The 17190-nt window shown below is 35.3% G+C and overlaps 1 protein-coding gene across 2 annotated transcripts in view; it reads right to left on the bottom strand.

Moving 5' to 3' along the window:
• Positions 1-5558: 5558 nt before the first annotated feature.
• LOC111866356 (limbic system-associated membrane protein) overlaps positions 5559-17190 on the bottom strand; it is a 434138-nt gene continuing 422506 nt past the window's right edge. Inside the window, exons 9-11 of one of the 2 annotated variants that reach the window (XM_023855221.2) lie at positions 15232-15276; positions 12473-12590; positions 5559-10737 (exon numbers count right to left, since the gene is read on the bottom strand). In XM_023855221.2, the coding sequence (XP_023710989.1) occupies positions 12481-12590; positions 15232-15276 (155 nt within the window). In that variant the 3' untranslated portion in view covers positions 5559-10737; positions 12473-12480. The remainder of the gene's footprint in view (positions 10738-12472; positions 12591-15231; positions 15277-17190) is intronic. The other variant, XM_023855222.2, reaches the window with a different exon arrangement.

Genomic DNA, 17190 nt, shown 5'->3' with positions numbered 1-17190 from the left:
TAACAATCCAGCTCCAAAAATATGGCCCCTTCAAATGACGATTTTATTTAAAAGATTTATAATTTTCTTATTACATACCGCTAATTTACAGAGGCTTTCTCCCGACATAAAACGAACTGATGATACCTTCAGGAAAACGACAATAAGCGTATTAGAGACCGAAAAGTTAATGTGGATTTTGTCGAAATCGGATTTACTGGCCGAACTGATTTCGTTATTTGCCCTTATGCAGCCACTTTCAGTTGCCTAGTGCTCCACAATAGCTCCCGTTTCCACTCGTCTGTGAGTAACAACGTGCAATGTCTTTATGCCAATTTTGTTACATGTTTCATTTCTTCCCCCCCCCCAAATCGTTATTTAGGATGAATAATTTGTTTATCTACAATCGCCATTATTTAAGTTGCCTACCTAAAATATTTTAGCCAGTTTATTTACAAGCTCTAATGGATAATGAGTTGCAAACGAAAAATAATAAAGACGAAAAAATAAGAATGGGACAAATGCGTCCATGCACATACATCTTAAGGGAAATTCGAGGAGATATCGAGTCTCGTAATATATTACATTATAATTAAATATGTTCTTTCGTGAAAAATATTTAAGGTTTGGAAATATTATTCTCAATTAGCAGAATGATATAAAATAAAAGTAAATTAATATGGACAACTTTGGCTAAATCAGTGGCTCAGTTAAATGTTTATATCACTATATATATATCACAGACGGGTTTCCATTGAATGGAAAACATAAAAGAATTAGACATTTGAATTAAACCACTCTGCACGACTTAGGATGTATTCTGGACTATTCATCCAGTACTACACTATAGCGTGAACTATATTTAATGTCTTCCTTTATTAAACACAGCAGGTGCCACAAAATCTCTAGGTTGATGTCTAGTCATTCAATTTCACCTATGGTTACATATGCTAGAGAAGGTTCTGCAAGTCGCTTGTCTTGACTCAGCACACCTTTCAATGAAATCATGTGTAGAGGGTTCCGTGAGTTCTTCCAAAGAATTGCGTCACAGGCACCTTCACAATATAATTTGTCGCACGCCGTTTAACAGCCATGTACAGCAAGAAGTAGCTCAATAATATTCTATAGCCGTAGTCCAATCCTTAGATTCCGAAATAGCTTGGCTGGTTAGTGCGGACGTGATTTGTCGTTGATTTGAATTTGGAATATGACCACAGTAAGTAGGCAAGGGGTTGGAATTAGTCGATTGTAGCCTCGATGGGCTACGGAAATGTAAAAAAGCAGCAATTAAGAAAAGCAGATAATTAATTGAAATTCGAGCTGGGAAACTCTATAAAGTCCAGAATTTTTCCACTACAAAATTTATAATTTCTGAGGAGGAAAAGATGAAGGAAAGTTAGGAAGTTTTCATTCCTTTCCTTTTTCTTTAATGCCTGAGCTATTGATCCTTGTACGCCGCTTCCTACACCCTGGATTTCTGTTCCAATTCATAAGCTACGAATTCTCATTTTGATATCTTTTATTACTATTATTATGGCTCTAAGTCGCTATGTAGAGCTTTTGTAGTTTTTTATTTTCTTGATCCTATAAACAGTCGGTGGCATGTACTGTCTTCGCTCGCTTGAAAACCGCGATCGTGAGTTCGAATCCCACTCAGGGCATGGATGTTTGTGTATTTTTTCTGTGTTTGTGTACAGGCAGAGGCTTTGCGACGAGCTCATCACTAGCTCAAGGAATCCTATCGAATGTGTAAGATCTAGAAAAACCGAAGTGAAGGAAGAAGTTCATGGAGGTAGGCCTAGGCCCACTGGGGCTCTAGTGCAAGGGAAAAAAATATGATACAACATTCAGTAAGTTCTGTATACCCAGGTTCTTCAGAATTAAAGGTTTCTGAGAATATACTTATGAGCAGCCCACAAATAAAGTAGCATTTATCCCTAGAACCTGTTAATGGGATCTGATGGTCCACGCGCTTTTTGTTTCCTATTACAAATGCGCATGATATGTTGTTACAGACTGCCTCCTAGTGAGAATTCATTTGGGTACATAAGTTTTCGGTGTGTTATGGTTTTCCTTCTCTTTGTGTATCAAACCAATTTTGAACTGAAAAGAGTTAAACCTGCACGTCATAATACTCCTACAACACGTGAGCAACGTTTCATTAAAACCAGTTTATAAACTAGAATAATATATGTCAAATTTGCTTTTGGCCTGCTGGTAAACAGACTTTAAATGAAACCATATTAAACCAAACAGTATACGGCCCCATCAGATTTTACGTAATTAGGTCCGGATTTATAGTTGTGGGGGCCCAGGGCAATCAAAATGTTGGAGCCACTCAAAGTTGTGGTTAAGATAATTTTCTTTATGTTCTAAAAATTAAAATTAACTGTACGTTATTTAAGAGAAGCAAGTATCTTAGTAAAATCTGTGGTTTCAATTGCTATTTTGTGGAGAGGCTGGGGTGACCGCCCCGTTCGCTCCCCACGACCATGACTGTAATTTTACCACACAGTGTTTGTTCTACATCGGCCCGCTATTGAGGGCACAGTTGCTAGCAAACAAGCGGGTAGACATAACAAAAGTTTGCATTCCCAACTTTGTTTTTCCTTTTTTCGAAACGCATCTAGACATATATTAAAGTCCTCCTTTTATATACACACCAGCAATCTCATCAGCAACATTTAGATTAAATTGAATTCCATATGTTGTGGACAGCTCACCATTTATTTCAGTAACGTAGCCCCAGTAGTATCCACATAATATTTATATATTTCATACACAATTCTGCAGATAATAATTTTTATCAAATACCACATACGAAGCTACTATGGTTGAAGGATGGTATCTTCTGAGATACAAAGCCGTGTAATATGTTGGAAGTAAGCAGACGTTTCGGAGGGACATGTCGCCTCGGTATTCATGACCAAAAACAAACTAAGCATGAAAATAACATGAAGCACGTAGCAAAGTCTGACAAGCGGTTCCCCTTCAACGGACTACACAGCGATACGTCCCTGACGATAGAACTGTTCATAACCACCGCTGTCACATACCTCAAATCAGTTATCATGTAAGTAAGAAATTACGTACGGTGCCCATATGAACTTAATTTAAAATCTTGTAGGCAAAACAGACCACTGTGGTAGCGGTGCAAGGGCCAAGAAGGTCCACCCCTTATACATCCATACTTTAAAATCTGAATAACTTAAAATTTACATACCTTTAAAATACCTGTCGTCACTCTCACATAATCCCACATAAATTACCGTGCTCTTGTTCACAGAAGTTCACACGATGGCCTTCGGCTTTTGCCCTGCGGATTTGTGTAATTATATTACATTGATATAACATTAATTCTTCCGAAACTTATGCGGGGCGCTCATAACAGACAGCGTGTGTAACCCTGCACAATTCTACATGTTTGAGAAAAACGATCCAATACTCCGACCCATAGAAATTTTGTAATGTGTGGTATATTGAGGAAAAAATATATATCTGTCCCGTTCTCTCACTCGTTTTAATTCTGACGAAATTGTTGGTATAAAATAAATAAGGTTATGTGTTTTAATCTATTGATTTGAGACCATAATCTGATACTTGTTTTAGAACTGAACAATCAAAGTTTGGTGATATAATTTTACGGTTCTTAGTATGGTCAAAAACATGAAATATTATATCACAAGTAATAAACAATAAAATCCAGTTGGTTCCCAGTATCTGCAGGATAATTTTGAAACCCAGTCTTATTCTTAATACTTTATTTGCACTGTACAAAACAGGAGGTTCTGTAGAAATAAAACACAGATTTATGGATCACGTTCCATGCTTTCATAAAAGTAGTTGCTTCATGACGTTACTGACACTAACGTCGTAAATTTCAATATCGCGAAAAAGCAGTTAGGATTCATGTTCAGGAGAACTCGGATTCGAACTTCGTCCATGAATCCGGGTAACATCACGGTTTTAAAGAATTTCCTTAGTCGCACCACGAAAATTCCTGAGCACCATCTTGTTATAAAGCACTTTTCTTCCAAATTAGTCGTTTGCTCTCCATGTGACAGTACAGAGAGTTTTTAAATTACCGAAGTATAAAATGAAATAGGACAGTTAAAGATTCACTGAGAATGCTGCACTAGAACTGAAGTCTTAGGTTCGAGGATGCGTCATACATACAATATGTTAAATTGCATAAATATTTTAATAATTTAAAATTAAGTTATTTTGACACAAACGATTTTTCGAGATACGTACATCTGTTAGAGACAGGTTCTCATGGGCAAAATTACGCTTGTGATATAGGATATAGTATCAGAACCTGGCAGCTTATTCGTGCAAGAAGTAGCTACATAACTATCAATTAGCTAACGAAGTAGTTGGCTAATTATCTCTAATTAATTATCAGTGTTTTTAAACCGGGACATAGAAGACACAATATGGAAGGAAGGTAGAGAAGGAGAGAAAGACAGAAAGAGAAGGAGAGGACAGATATAGGAAAGAAAGAAAGAAATGAATGAAGAACCAATAAGTATGAAGGCAAAATTGTAAGAAAAGTGACAGAACCTTCTTGAGCGACCAGCCGCTTCAATTTGATGAAGAATTTCAATGTTTCAGAGCAGTCCCAAATACTGTTTAAAATTGATGCAGTTGGTACACAAGAAAACTTTATATTTTCAGCGGTCCTGCGAGCTTCAAACCTAAGTTGCCAGTAAATATTTGGTAAGTAATTAATCACTGAACCACTTAAAGAATGATAAGTATGTGACAAATATTATAGACCAGACAACACCATGTGGTTTGGACGAAACTCATACATCCACAGCTTTAATTAGACTTTTACCAGAAGTCTAAAATAAATTAGTGCTGGAACTGGCAAAATTCTTAATGCTCTACTCTACCAGGATGACAAATTTCAAATTTACTGAATTCGTCGTTGTGGTTTTGCCCCATGAATATCTCGCCACCCACCCAACACATTCGAGGATGAAACAAAATGTATTCTTCTAGTTTAACACAAAAATTAGTAGTTTATGTTTACAACATTAGAATCCGGGTAACTATGAACGTTCTCCAACATTTAACTCCAAAACTAAAAATGCGGTCAGGAGAGTGAGAGGGATGCCTTGTACAAACACGTAGATAATAAGAAAAAAATGCCTAAAAATTTAAATATTTTTTTCATTTTCTTCACATCTGTGTTTTGTAAGAAGTCAATTATTGTTACATGTTACATAACCTGTTACTGTTTGAGGAAATGTGGATATGTACTAAAACAGACAAAAGGAGAAAATATAAAACGTCTATGAAGTGGTAAGAATAAAATGATAAAAGATAAAATCCAAAACCTTATATTAGACGAGATGTGAAGGCAGAAACAATAAAAGAGAAAGTAGTAAATTTGAGGATACAGCAAACTGGACATGGGAATGACTATAAATAAACAATGGGATGACCAAGGACTAGCTGGATAAAATACACAATTTAGAGAACAGAAGAACGGAAAATTCCTCCTTGTGTACATACATACATAAGCCTCAGCTGGATGCTGGAATGGGTCAATGTTAAATAAAATACAGAACATTAAATACAATATAAACATATTTATATTCACATGGCTTCTCAATTCCATTTAAAAGTTCTGAAGTTGACTGCACATTTAGTATACAGATGCAAGGTGGTAAGAGCACACATTAGAAGCACATATATCAATCAGGATTTAACTGTACTCAAATATCCGACACTTCAATGTTCAAATAAATTTAAGTCATATAAAAATAGCTTTAGAAATACTAGTTCTATTATATTAAATATTCATGAAGTGAAGGTATCTATGTCTAATGTGACTTCGCTAATTAACATATAAATGTTTATAATTATATGTTCAAATTATATATTTCATTGCACATATACACACAATTTAAAACAATATTTAATTTGACAAAGAGTCTCCTTATAAAATTACACTTATAGAACAAAAGAATATTATTACTGGTATTATGTATTGATGACTGCAGACGTCACTCAGTGTGAATAAAAATTTACTTGAATCACAAAAACCGCACTTAAACCACTAGCATACTTTGACAGCGATGGTATATCTGACCATTCCAGAACTTAAACTACATTTATGGCTGTGAGACATGGCTGGATGGAAAGACAAATACTTTTACTTTTAAAAAATGCAGCTTGTCTATGTTGAAAATTTAAGATGATTTTTAGTAGTAACGTTGTGAAGTTCGATTGTTTAGATGAAATCAAATATTATGCAAGTGATTTAAATGAGTGCTGGATAAAATTACATTTACAATTCACTATCAGCCACACCTGTAAATATGCTGATGCGAAATATATATATTAGAAGGTATAATTTACAGCCATACACAATACATGATCACATATAGCAAGATGTTCACATATGGATTATAAAAATAACTTCAATGTAGCTGGTAAATTATTTGAAGATTAAAAGTGTCAGACGCAGTCATCATTCATACAAATGCAGATTGCTTGGTGGCTCATGTTAGCACGAAAGGACCGTCATGAATTTCTTCATCAACCAGGAAATTGGTAACATCAAAAAGCTTTGGTGTGGGCAGTAGGGCTTCACTTAACTGCTCAAAGGTGTCAACATGTATGTATTGCTACAAATTACTGATGCTTCAGACTGGAAAAGGTCATTATTTTACAGCTGAGATAACAACACTTCACTCTTGATTTGTTAAAACAACTTGTCTAGCATTCACATATTTCTATGGGAAAGATATTATGTTCCATTATATTTTGTCAACTTTTCATTATCTGCTTCAATATGTTAACTATTGACAAAAATGCAGTTTTGTTATACATGTGGTATATAATCATTGCCACCACTTGTCGAAGCCACTATACATTTCGTGCCTTAATGTTCACTGGTTGTCATGGTAACACGAGGAGCGTCAGGTAGACACATTACAACAGTCACAACATCTTCATATTTGGGTACAAATAACAAAAAAAAAAATCGAATTCACAGTTCTACAAAGTCTAGTTTACATTAGCTATATGGTATTTCTTTTTATTAAATGTACATATAGAATACTTAGCAGTGTATGTGAAAAATGTAGAGCTAAAAGCGAGTTACTCATATCTTGCTTGCATAATAGCCACTTCATTTATTAAACATTAACAGAATGTAAAAAAACAAACTCAGATATAAATCTGTGGTTTATTAACACGACGATTTTGTTGTTATTAATTAAAAATGCAAAGTTTAGCTATAAATCAACATATTATGGAGATACATAATTTATATCTTGTAACAAATCCTTGTACGATACGCCAATTGCGAAAAAAAGAACAGCTCGATTGGAGCTACAAACCGAACATCAGGCAATACTGTATCTGTGTAAGTCAAAACTAAATTTGCTAAGGAAATTTTGTTGTGAATTCCTACTACTAATATAATCGAAATCTGTTGAATGGTTCTGATAACTAAACTTAAACTTAGATACTCAGATTGATGAAACTTCCCCGTAAACTTCTTTCTGGTGACCTCTGCAAAGGTATGTAAAGAGACATGTATTTGCCTGTATGAGTAACACAGTTTGTTACAAGGAACCTAATCAGATCGAACTCTGGTTTATGAGCATAAAGAAGCGTGGGATATGTGAGGTTTGCTGTTGTCACGGAAATAAATATGATGATTTCAATCTTTTGCGACAAGATGCCTTGTAGGGTGGCATGCAGGTACCAAAGTTTCGGAGGATCGCCTGCCCCAATCTTCCTGCAGATGAAGGCAGAACGGTCCTACGGAATGTTGCTACATAACTATAAATTATACAAAGTCACATTCAAGGAGACAGTAATCTTCGATGTGGGATAATCAGTAGCATCAAAACAATGTGAAAGGATCTTCGATTATAGGATTTACATTTTCGTTTTCGCGCCAGATATTATGGGAAATTAAATATTTAATAGCGGGAGTGTGTCTATTAATGCAGTGCAGAAAAACAAGGGGTATTACCACTATACAAGTATCATAAAAAGCTATAGTTGTTCACAACTGACAAGGGAAGTATTTAACAATGATTTATGATAATCACCAGGCCAATACTGAAAGATTTCTGGTTTCATTTTGGGGTCATTCTGTTTTGCTTTATACTTTCAGTCAACTGGTAAAGAAATCAGATTCTGGTAATAGAAACGATGAAGACAAAAATAAGAACACATCCTTATTTAGCAACATTCATGTGTTACATAAACGTACGTATATTTTGTTAAGAATGTGATGAGATTCCGAATCATAATTGAAACCAATACATTCTCAAATGATGTTTGGTAACTTCTAGTTCTGATCACATAAAACCTAGGGCAACCACTCCGGCGAGCATAATACGCTATCACTGCGTTATATTTGTTCACAGTCAGATATTTCAAAATGCGCACATCATCTTCAGAGGATGATTCCAATGTATTATCGCATTAGAACATCCACAGATATCTCGTCATTTTAAAATATTATTATTCGTCGCTTGATGTTGATATCATAATCCAGAAATTGTATTGAAACATTCATTACAAGCTATGCCCAAAAAAATATATTCACATTTGCGGAAAAATCTTACATTCACGAATGACACTAACGAGTTGTTACAGAGTTTCTCGTTTCTTTTACATGATATCAGATAATTTCTGCAAATTAATGGCACAGTCAAACACATTATTGTGCTAGTGAAGCTTTAGGGACAGTATTGAAAATTCAACTCCATATTCCGAAACGTTGATTGTACTATTCCATTAACTCCGGCTAGATATGACACACTTTGCTGGAGGAGTTTTTCTTCATGTTGACGTCCTGACGTATGCACAGGTCAATTAAAATTATCATTGTGCTGGAGAGCAAAATGTTTCCAAAGAGTGATTGTTCGGCAACAAGTTACAAATGAAAGAATGAAGTATCCCTTCAGTCAGTTTCTTCAAACGATCTCCTGTCAAACTGTTAAATATTAAAACATATAAAATTTAACTGGGTACTGTACACATAAGTTATATAAAAAGAACTTTATGATAGAGTGACCATGTACTTCGAAAGCCTTCAGTATGAAACTTCTTACAGACTTTGTGTCTTCTTATATTTACAGACCTAGCACAAACATTACATACCGGTATAGAAATTAAACAAAGTTATCTAACATGTCAGTGAATTGTGATCTGTTGTAGAAATACAAAAATGTTTCAAACAAAAGAAAATAATCTGTTAGTTTCATCAGCGTTACTACAAGCATCTGCTGGTATGCAAGTTCAAAATATGACACCAAAAAGAGACACTAGTAGCTATGCATACAAGAAAAACACAATCTAAACATTTCGATAATAAGTTCATTAAAACTAATATCACATAGTGAAATAAAACGGGATGACGGATTATGTTCAGAAAGTCAAACATTGAATCAGTAACTCATTTTATCCTTTCCTATTCATGACACTCAAAATGAAAGGGAAGGTAAAGTATATGTATTACAGCCCACTATGAACCTTGACTTTTTCTTCAGTATATGCAGTCTTCCTTAACCTTAAGCATTTGGTGGAAGCCTGTGGTTAGCGTCAATCTCTGTAGAAGAAACCGTACACCCACTAGATATAGGCTGGAAGTCTCAAACCATACCCCAAATCAAACCTTGATTCTATGGTCGTCTAGCCATTGCCCTCTATACTGACTGAGCATCCGGCTGTTAATAGTAATATATATAACTCAGAATACTGGCTCAAATGAGAGTGCTGTCGGTAAACAATCAAAACATCGAGCAAGCAAGAGAGTGGTAACCTATTGTAAAGTTATGTGAAAGCTCTGAATTCAACTTCCGATTTATGTACCTGCAACAAGTGGCCAAATCGCTTAGAAACTGCTTAAGAACTTTAATAATTAGCGTCAGTGTTCAGGGGCTCATTGCATACACTCTATAATCTCTGTCGAAAATATTCTCTTGGCTTACTTTACATTCATGATTTAGGGAAAATGACACATACGTGATACATGACCTAAGGTACTTATTTTTATGAAATAAGTAAACTGAATACATTCATTTCATGTTTCTGCTTGGCCCCAGTTGAAGGGATACTTTACAAACAAAAGTGCATTTATCCATTTACCTTGCTGACAATGCTTTCTTCACAGCGCTCACTCTTTTTTGCATTAGATTTCTTGTAACTGTTCAAAGAACTAATAACAAATTCACATAATATCATCAGAAACTACATTTTCACACAAACATACAAATGGCTGTAGAAATCTCTCCCAGATTTTTTGTGAAAGAAAGGAGAAAACCAATCACAGATACATGTGTTCATCCAGATAGTTCATGACACTTCATTAATTCATTCAAATGCCACATATCTCTATTTAGAATCACATCCCATGTACTATTAAAAAACACGGAATTTAAAAATTATCTCATCCCTGCAATCGTGACATCACATTTACAGAAGAGATTGTCAAATTACCACTATCCACATAAGGAAGGTTTTTCTGTTAATGATTTTCTACTTAATACGAAACTCTTTATGTATTTAAAAATACTTGAGGTTTTCAAGATGAGAACACAGTTTATGGCACGATGATCATACGTATGCACAAATACCTACTAACACAGTCATCGTTCTCTACCTTCAGCTTGCTGTTTCCTTCCTTCTCTCTCTCTCTCTCTCTCCACTTAAATGTCAGTCATCTCCTTAATTTAAAATGGTCTCTTTCACTTCCATCACTGAAAACACTGAAGGATTCTGCAAACAAACGGAAAATCATTATAATTTACACTATTATATCGCGATCACTGCATGTGGTCTATTCATAAATAAATCGATGTTTTGATGCAGGCCTTTTTTGCAAGTACTATAAGAACGAAAGTTATATGCGTTCAATTTGCAGCACATACTTTTTCAAACTGCAAGACTTGCGATTCTGTCTTATGAAATTACTTTTCGCCTTTATTTGTTATGTACAAATATGTGTATGTTGGTGTGTACTTAGAAGGGACAGGGACATTTAGTAGTAGGTATTAACTGAATATTTCAAATTATATGTTATACATATATTCGAGCAAACACGCTGTGTCTGAATAGAGCCAAAGCCCACAAGATGCAGGATGCTGGCTAAGAGAGTGTAAGGAGCCAAGTCAGCAAGTCTAGGCCACGTTGATTTCCTGTACAGCAGGTTTAGCGACGCGGGTAGCCGTGAGAGCAAACACGCTGTGTCTGAGCAGAGCCAAAGCCCACAAGATGTAGGATGCTGGCTAAGAGAGTGTAAGGAGCCAAGTCAGCAAGTCTAGGCCACGTTGATTTCCTGTACAGCAGGTTTAGCGACGCAGGTAGCGGTGACAGCAAACACGCTGTGTCTGAGCAGAGTCAAAACCCACAGGATGTAGGATGCTGGCTAAGAGAGTGTAAGGAGCCAAGTCAGCAAGTCTAGGCCACGTTGATTTCCTGTACAGCAGGTTTAGCGACGCATGTAACGGTGAGAGTAAAGTCTAACTCACATGAAATTACAGAACACAGATGGTCAGTTTTAAAGAGAGAAAACGAGATGGAGAGTGATTATCCAATTGTAAATTCTGTTACAATGGGCCTTGGGGAAAACCGTTGTTACTATTAGGGTTGGTCAGAATGGAAGTGAGGGTCACTTCTTTAGTAGACACAAGTTTTGTAAGATCGAACCGAGACCCATCTTCCAAGGGGAGCCGACAACCCTAGGTGGCCTAGACGAGAGCTGGCTGACCACAGACCTCTACAGTGACGAGAGGAGACATGGTGTCCATGTATTTTTCAGCATTTTCTAAGTAGAGATTTGTTTTGGTCACAACCAGGCTTGACAACTTTTATAGACAGAAGAGGTAATTGCAATCCTACCAGATTGAGTCTGATCAGTTGTGTCATTCTTCTGCTAATTTAAAAAAATGCTAAATGTTTTGTTTGATTATAAAAGAGAAATGTGTTTCACTGATTCGGGAAGGGACTACTATAGGAATATTTCCTCGAACAGGTACTCCATACCGCACCCCTCCTGGCACAATAACATCGGTATTGACCATAGGGCTTGATATTCATTTGTAATGTACTCTGCAACACATGACATACTTCAAGATATAGGCGTACTTTTCCGCATTCTGTGAAATTAATAATACTGTATTGAAATCTTTTCAAACAAAAGTTAACAAATTTAAATGAAATGATTATATTTCATAATAATATAATTTGGAACATACAAACAAACATACCATAAAACAATGTATTATATATTGTATTTTATTCAATAACTCCACATCAAAAATGTTAAAATAGAGACCGCAGATCTTAACGATACGTTGTTTTATCTTAATTTTAAATTCAAGAATTTCATTATTTCACATATTTTATTGTATATGGCATGATATTCCGCGATTTTAATTCGAATTAGAACATGCACATTTAATAATACCACACAAAGTAATTATCAGAATAATAATTATTATAATATTGTCACCTTAGCGTCTAGGACCACGTGACTGCTACCAGAGCCGTGAACAATAGTGGCACCACAGTACATATCGACGACGCCATGCTGTTATAAGCCGTCATGCCTAAATCACGCACTTCGGGCTCTGTCCAAACACACAAAACATGAAACATAAATGTGATGTAACTTCAGATAGTTTACCAACGATGTGTAAGAAAAACATGTAGTTCTACCATATTATACATATTTCATTACTGCAATACAAAATTTAGTTCATGTCGTTACGCCCGGACTCGGAGAAATTTAAAAGTACATATATACATATACAATCATCATTACTGTATCATGTAATCATATAATGAATGTCACAGTTTAACTTTCCTTTTCCTGTTGTTAACTAAATTCAAAGGATTTTTTATTATTTTTCTGTCTGCATAAACAAAAGGCTAATGAAAAGAGAAAAATAGCAACTCAATTGCAAAGAACTTGTAATCTGAAAAATTCTGTACTCTTAATTGATTTCGATGAACTTTCTCTCTAAATAAACCTGAACATTCTGCTTGGTAAAAGTATTACATATTTGAAGGATATAGTTATAACATTAAAACATCGACAACTAACATCAAATTTCGGAATATTCTTCTTCTCTTTCAAATGCTCTACTTTGTCATTATTTCAGTAAATGTGCCATGAAGTTGACAAGAGAAATACAAATAACACATTATTCAGTTTCTAACAGTTTTTTTGATAGCTGACATTGGAAGTTAATGAAACAAACGTATTAAGTTATAAATATTTTAGAATTATAAATCCAAGGTGAAAAAGTAAAAAGTAAAGTAAACCTATCCCTGTAACAGGCCGTGAAGGCCCATAGGGTTGTGAGACGTTGAGGGTCCCACATTATCTAGACAATTGGCTCAAAGATGGCGGTAAGGGGCCCTAATGCAGCTGGAAGGATTAGGTCGATTGAAAAATATCCAATGACCTCATCGGGACTTGAACCCGCTACCTTCCGGCTTGTAGCATAGCCCCTCAACCAACTACGCTACCGCGTGCCCCCTTTTTAAACTGGGTATATTTTCAATTTAGTTTGTCATTTCCTTTTCGAAATTTTGAACATATTACCTGCATTTCTTTAATAGCATATCTCCAGAAACCAAAATACGTCATTCTCACAAATCTGCAATATCTGCGTCATTCAAAGACTTTCATGGAATGCTGCATTTAGGTGTTTAAAGTGGTAACTCGCGTTATCTACAGATTATATAAATTACGCATACAGAGTTACTGTCAGCGTTACATAATGGTGCATTTTGTGGGGCTCTTATATTATTAGTTGCATATAAGTGTAGTTTTGTTTAAAAAAAATTGAAAATGAAGGTTCAGGAATTGAGAGAACTTTCTGCTTCAGGTCCTTTGTGTTCAATTTTCAGATATGGGGAAAATCAAAACAAATTGCTGGTTCATAATAATTTGAATTTTGTCTTTAGCAGTTTGTGTATTGAACGAGAGACAATTCAGAACTAACAGCTACCAGTACTTCAAAAATTCTCGTTGAAATTGGGAATAGTGAGTAAACCTATTTATAATTTCACTCCCACCCTCATGAGAGCCAGTAAAATATTCAAACATTCAGGACAACATATTTTAACTGATATTTCGAAATGTTTCTGATATATATTAAACGATTTATGCTGAAATATCTTAGGATGATATTGTACTTACAAATAATAACATAAAAATTGACAATATTCTGAAATACTGGCGTCTAACTAGTTGGAGTAGAGACAGCTCATGTTACCCAAACAATTGGTCTAATTTTTACACTTCAAATTTAAATGCGATTCTCAAATATTTAACAAATTTGAAAATGTTTCGGTGACATCACTGAAGAAGCCATTCAGTGTACTTCATATAAAAGGTATACATAAATGGAAACCACCAAAAATATTTGCATTAACGTAATATGCCATAATTCTACACAAATTCAATAAATATTCTATGAATCTTCCCTATATTTATCCGCCGCAGGTATGCAAATGCAGAGGGTGCATAAGTAAGCCGATACCATCTGTCAGAAGAAATAAAACATCAACAGCATTGCAAATATGGGTACAACAGTGAATGTATTCATGTATTGAAATGAAATACGCTGACAAAAGGTTTAATTCTGTAAAGATATGAGTGTGATTCGGTAGAGTTAAAATGAGTATTCATAATCATTTTTATGATAACATTTAAAATATTATTTTTCTTCATAAATAAATCATGGTTAATAAATGCACTTTGATTAAACCAACGACTGTCCTCTCCCCAACCTTCAAAAGTCTGTAATTACGAACACTGGTTGCTATAATTTTTTGTTCAATTTAATATTTTTCTGCAAATAAAGTTGAGAAAACTCATTTCACCAGAGAAAAACAATACCCTCATAGTTAAAACATTAAATGCATGACATATAAGTACTTAATAAGTTGTATTTAGCCCAGGAAACAGGAAAAGGAAACGAAGACATTCTTACTCTAACTGAATACCCCTCCTTGTGGGCGAATATTTCCGTCAACTGCTAACAATAAAATTCCTAACACCTGTTTATTTTATGCCATTTGGTCACAAATTCATGAAAAAGTTTACCACTTAAAAAATTAAACATAGCAAATAGTTAAAAATTAAACAAAATGCATCAAGCAAAACACATAGTTGATAATGTGAGGAAATAAAAGGCGAAGTGTGTTAAGAAATAAAAGAAGAGACAGAGATAGAGTGAGAGAGTGTTTATGACTGACCTGCCAAAACTTCGGGTTCGGGTGAGGGCTCATACAGGGAGTTCTCTGCCGGGTGGAGTGCCAGGAGAAAGAGAAAGAGAACAAACGCAATGAGTCACAAATCAACAAAGAGACAAGCAGAACAAATACAGTACAAGCAACAACACTATTTTACAGTTCCTTATTATCTTCCCCCCAGCATGTACATATCTAGTGTATACTGTCTGAGGAATAAGTGGTGAATGAAGGGATGCATATCTACAACACACGTTTTCGTTAATAACCTGTAAACTAATATACCGTAGAACTGTAAGATTATTGTGAATGTTGAATTAAAAAGGGAGGATTTGGAAGGAAACAATCGTGGCCTACTTCAGTTATTATTACAGATCTTGCTTAAAAGGCAATAAATAAATTCACGAAATCAGCCATAAACCCCGAAAATCAAACCGGGGCCCTCTCTAATATGAAGCAAGATCATTAAGCACTTAACTAAGACATTCACTGTCGAAGAACACATGGCCACCGTTTCCTTCCGCATCCTTTATGATTCATTATTCACAAGCATTCCATAGCCCAGTTTGTCCGAGAAACGAATAACTAAAAAACCAGTCATATGAAAACACACAGCTCCCACCACTACGGTCCCTGTGATACCTGCCTAGACGTACTCAGCACCTGGTTCGAATACAGTGCAAATGTTTACAGTGTTGTATTTATGTTGCTAGTTGGATAATCACTCATTCTACTAATGCATGAGAATGAGTACAACAGGGTGTGAGTAAGGATATGCACAGAAACTCAACAACTCAGCCAAAATTCTCTTTTAACGAGAAAATATAATTAAATGTTACTTACCAGATGTTCATACATAATACAAAGCATGAAAACCATACTCATACGTAGAGAATGTGATGATGATTTGTGCACTGTTTTGTACTTCTCATCTGACAACGATATTTTAAGTAGCTCAGATTATACAGCGTGGATTGTCAGGGCATGTAGAACGAAGCGTCATTTCTCTAGAGGAACTGAGAAAACCGCAAAGAACCTCAGTCAGGGTAGCCAGTCTCCAGGTCGAGGTTTGAGCACAGAAAATTACGAATATGAAAGAAGATTGCTTACCAATCAACTGCAATGTGGGCATAATGTAAAAAGGAGATATAACTGCATAATTGGAAATCTATCGCATTATAAATATAACAGTGCAGAGAGACAGAAATTATATGCAATCCATTTTATTTCGTTAAATAACTACCACACTGAAAATATTTTGAACAAAAATTGGAAACCTAAAGCACAGAGTCACGTAGCAGTAACTTATAAGGAGAATAGCTCCAGAAAAATTCGAACAAATTCGATTTCAGCTTTATATAAAATACTAAAATTGCAATCATAAAATAAGACACGGATGTTAATTTTCATTGAAATCTAGTGACAAGTCTCGGAGGTGAATATTCGGACAGACATATTTTATACACTTCGCCAAAAATGATCAAATAGTAACTCATATTTAAGGAAGGGAGTCAACTCTTCAGCAGAACGTTGGCCTCGTGGATCGCAGTTTAAGCAAACTTCATAACTAAGTACTTATTTTTGGAGACGGTACATTATTGACTATATGTTTGACTTAAGCACTCACACAGGTCTAGGTTACACTCAGTGTCTTACAGGTGACATTAATCAGGCTGCCTAGGCATGTATATACAAGTACTTCCAAAACTGGGACAGATAAATGAGATGGGAAGAAATACAGGGAAAAGAAGGATAGGACGTAAAGAAATGCTCTTGGTCATGGGTAAATTCTTGGTAATTCTGAATAGTTAAGAGGGTCACTAATCTGAAAGTCATAAATCTATGCGTTGTATTAATTCATTACATCTCACTGAAGACGAATCCATTATACAAGGACTTACACTACTACTGTATATAGTAGGTGCAAATTCACAGGCAACATTTGCTGTCTTTGGGCTGGGAAAG

This window comes from Cryptotermes secundus, unplaced genomic scaffold (assembly GCF_002891405.2).
Source record: "Cryptotermes secundus unplaced genomic scaffold, Csec_1.0 scaffold100, whole genome shotgun sequence".
Lineage (NCBI taxonomy): Eukaryota > Metazoa > Arthropoda > Insecta > Blattodea > Kalotermitidae > Cryptotermes > Cryptotermes secundus.
The sequence above is the reverse complement of the archived record's forward strand: the minus strand, read 5'-3'. Positions and strand labels throughout refer to the sequence as shown.